The sequence below is a fragment of the Neltuma alba genome, unplaced genomic scaffold (assembly GCF_004799145.2).
Source record: "Neltuma alba isolate B1F8T4 unplaced genomic scaffold, ASM479914v2 tig00006209_pilon, whole genome shotgun sequence".
Classification (NCBI taxonomy): domain Eukaryota; kingdom Viridiplantae; phylum Streptophyta; class Magnoliopsida; order Fabales; family Fabaceae; genus Neltuma; species Neltuma alba.
Window position 1 is genome coordinate 38,709 of NW_021634390.1, and position 4,407 is coordinate 43,115.

The following is a 4,407-nucleotide window of genomic DNA, read 5'->3' on the forward strand; positions in this document are numbered from 1 at the left end:
TAATTAATTTAACTTATTTTATTAATCTATTCAAACTAATTAATTAGCTTTTATATTTAAAACCAAAGGTAATAGTAGTATTTACCAACATTTAGTTATAAATCCACATAAAACAAAAAATAACACATAAATATATATGATTACAGAACTTTAACATAATGACTGTAAGAAACTCGACTTAAATTTTTTTCCTTAAAAATTAAGTTACAAATTTTTATTTTTATTGCATAAACAAAAATTAATTTTATTTAGAAAAAATGGCTATAAAATACCTACTGTGTTTCTAAATAATAAATAGATGGTGCTGCCTATTCTTGTGAAGTTTTGACATGCTAAAATTATTTATTTGTTATTTTGAAATCTAACAGGTATTTTTTCTAGTTATTTTCACAAGAAAAGTTGCACACAATAAATGAACAGAACACAACGTTGGCGAGAGCCCAAGGACTAGGTGATTGGAGGGACGATTTGGCGCGAGGATCTACGCCCATAAGTAAACACAATCTAGCAGTCAATGCAAGAAGGCTGGTTCGAAAAGGGCAACACACCCAAATTATACAAAAGCACAAACCCAGACGCTGAACCCATACATAGATAAGTAAATGCTAATTTGAAGACAACCTTCCATTCCATTCATCAGTAAATGGTGGATTTAAAAAAAAAAAAAATCGCTATACATATATTATCAATTAGTGTAACAATATTTGGATCTTTGTCATAATACCAGTGAGGAGTCCAGTACCAACTTGGCAGAACTCAGTTCAAGACAAAGTGGTACCTCGAGTCCACAAAGCTCTCAACATCCCAGAGAAAAGAACCAAAAGTCACAGCCTCCAACACAAGGCTCTTCAGACAACCAAAACTAATTTTTATGTTCTCATCTTTCGAAGAATCAATTGTCCCATCTGGTGTTATCACAATTTCAGGTCTTCCAAACAATGCCTCTGTGTGCTTCTCAATGATGCTGACAGCCTCTTTTGATCTTATTGTTGCATATCTCTGAAGGGTCTCACCATCAAAGGACATCACATAGGTACGCAACCTGGATGGCTTTATGACATAGCTAAACCCCTCAGAACTGACACCACCACCAGGCCAGGCAGACACTTCAGGATGGGGCATAGCTTGAGAAGGATCTTCTCCATTACCTGGTCTTCTATCGTCCATGACAATTTGCCGTTCACTATTCTCATCTGCTGTCGTAGGAAGAACTTTCATTGTCTTCTCCAGCTGGAACCTTTGGTCAACCCGCTTAAGAAAGTATCCATACATCACTGATGCAGCATAAACCTGTCCAACCCTTAGTTTGCTGATCTGAGCCACAGCACTTGCATCATCAATTCGGTTGCCCAAAATGAGAGCTAAATGGTTTCTGATCATCTCATAGGCCTCAGGTGAGTGAAGCCGCTCAAGTTTCCCATCTTCACTTGGCCATGAATCAACTTGGCCAGAAGAATCTGGAGTTACGGAGGGTATCAGAGAAACATTGGCATCCATGAATTTCTGCACCACCAATGCATACAAAATCTCTTCTAGAGCTTTCCTTCTTTCATTAGCCTTAACCTCGGCAATTCTTCTGAAGAAGTTGTAAAGACAATAAATTGGTCAACAAACTCCATAATTTGGGGCCTCCTTTTTTTAATAGAAAAATAAAAAAAAATCCTCCTCTGGAACTACAACTCAATGAAAATAAGCATGTCACTTAGTATTGTCGTTTTTTATGTGATAAAGAATAATCATTTCAAATTTCATACAAGTCATTCAATACAATCGAACACTATTATTTATTACTAAAATCAATTTCTATGGAAGGTGGAGTATGGAAATTGCTTATGAATAATTTAACCACTTCTAGAATGCAAATCAAGCCCAATCTAGCCATGAGATAGTTTTAAGGAAACATAAAAAATTCCCTCAGCAGACTTATCAACACTCATGCATAACTAAATTTTATGCTCATTTGAATTATGGATCAGTAAGACCTCCAAATATGACCAATGAAATCATGATTAATCAATAAGCAAGAATTTAATTTTTAGATTAATTGACTACAGAGGAAAAGATGCGAAGATAAAGCACAAAATAGCAGGATCATCAAGTATTGAACAAACCTATACAAAACTAAGTCAGTGCCTGAGGCAGAGGGCTCTTCCCCATTTTGTTTATCAGCATCACGGTCAGTTTGGAGCTGCTCAAGCTGTTGCTCTACTGCAGCAGGCACAAGATGCGGATGACTAATCAGTATCTCAGAAAGAAACTGCCCGATTGGAGACTCCAGCTGAAGAGGAGCAATTTTGTTGTTCGACCCTGATGATTCTGGAGATAGAGATGAAGCTTTAACTACTAAACCTCTTCTACTTCCAACACCCAGTCTCTTACGACCTTGCTTGGGGATAGATACAGAACTGCATAGCTGACAAACATCAAGAACAATCAGGGGAAAATAAATATGTTTAAAATATTGGTCATACAACATCCAAAAAGAGATGTATGCCAATTATTCAAGCAAATTCTGTATAAAAGCAACATTACATATAAAAGAACAAATCAAGCAGAAAACCCATTTGAATAACGGTTAGCATCTATATTTCAAGGTAATAGAGTTGGACTGTCAATCCCAATAGTCAAGGAAATATGTTTCCAATTCTATTTTGGGCAGCTTTCATAATGGAGATCAATCGCGGATTTTCCCCTACCTACAGGTTTGACTGGGAAGCCATTTAATCGCCTTAAACAATAAATTATCAACTCCATCCTCAACCCCATCTTTAAGCGCAAAGCCAAAACCAGAAATTGATAGCTATATCAATAACCATAAACGACCTCAACAGCAGTCCACAATTATGCTAATAACCAAGCATAAAGAACAGCAGACAAAACCTTCCAGCAGTTCATACTTCATACATAACCAGAAGACCCAGAACCCTACACCGAAATTCAAAATTAAACCCCCAAAAGAGGTAGAAAACCGATTTTATACCTTACTGGAGAGCTGAAAACTGGAAGCAAACCGCGCGAAGGCGGGCCCGTCAGGAGCCAATAAGCTCGATCTTCCAAGGCAAATCATCGGCTTCGACGGAGCAGCCGATGATCGGACGACATTTACTGCCGCCGCTTCCATTTGAAGCTCTGCAAGGCCCGCAAATGTTGAGTTAACAGGGGCAGAATCCAATACTAGCCAAGCAAACAGAACCAATTATGAATCAAAACGAATCGTACCTGTAAGGCAATATTAGCAGGGATCCGATAGTATGAAACCCAAAAACCCTAAAGAGAGAGACTTTGAGAGAGAAAATTAAAGGGGTACGACCAAATCGTAGAAGAATGTAACGAAGGATGGGCTCTGGGGATATGCAATGTATACCGTTGGCGGCCGGTGGGAAGAATCCTGCAACTCTGCAAGCGCGTGATCCCGTTTATTTATGCCAAACGTGATCTTGCGTCAACGGGGCGGACCGAAAGAAGTCGACAAATGTACTAAATGACACATTTGCCCCTCAATAAAAACTCCGCACAGGCCCTGACTTTATAGATGGATCGAATTGCATCTTAACTAAATTGTACATGAAAACATAATATTTCTTAAAATTACTAATATATTATTAAGGATTAATATCAATTTTTTTTAAATTTGACCTCATTTTAATTTTGATTCAGAGACCAAAAATACTATTTAAAGAAACACAAGAACCACATGCTTAAAATTTGAGAGATCAAAATTAAAATAAACCCAAATTTTAGGAATTAAAAATTATACTAACCTATTTGTAAATTATAAATAATATACTTGTTTTTAGAATTTCATGCAAATTATTAAGAGTGACTAATATCAACAAGTTAGTCCATAATATAAGTCATTTAACTAATTCATTAATATCAAAAAAAATTGTAAATTATTAAATGGCTTAAATTTAATTTTTTTTAACTTTATCTCTATTAAATAAGACTGTTAAGGAAAAAAATAAGAAGAATTAAATTTAAATATCAAATATAGAGAAAAATCGATAACTAAGTATTAATTACATTTAAGTAACATGTTTTCGAGCTAGCCATTTATATTTTTTTGTTTTTTTTTTTTTGGCCAACAGCCATTTATACTGATTCGGATGACCCGAGCCTGCAAAAACTAGGGACAAATAAGTGGTAGGGAGAGAGGCAAATAGGTAAATTGGGAAGAGGAGATTTTTGTATGGGCACGAAAAGGAGATAGACTTCAAAATAAATTCGGGAGACCTCCAGATTGGAAACCGGGACCCAGGGCGGTTCAAGTTTTAAGGACTTATTATTATAATTATTTTTAAATGAAAAATTGATTTTAAATTATAAATGACTTTTTAATGAAAATAATACTACTTTTTATCTTTAATATAAAAGTTCATTTGATTTTTATTCTGTTCTAAATATAAG

At 35.5% G+C, this 4,407-nt stretch overlaps 1 protein-coding gene across 1 annotated transcript; it reads right to left on the bottom strand.

Moving 5' to 3' along the window:
• Nucleotides 1–467: 467 nt before the first annotated feature.
• Nucleotides 468–3,351, bottom strand: LOC114749874 (UV-B-induced protein At3g17800, chloroplastic-like). Its single transcript, XM_028938415.1, has 4 exons — nucleotides 3,220–3,351; nucleotides 2,981–3,129; nucleotides 2,112–2,413; nucleotides 468–1,576 (listed from the first exon to the last, which is right to left on the bottom strand). Exons 2-4 carry the CDS (start codon nucleotides 3,119–3,121, stop codon nucleotides 757–759), a joined length of 1,263 nt encoding a protein of 420 aa, XP_028794248.1. The 5' UTR covers nucleotides 3,122–3,129; nucleotides 3,220–3,351; the 3' UTR covers nucleotides 468–756.
• Nucleotides 3,352–4,407: the final 1,056 nt, after the last annotated feature.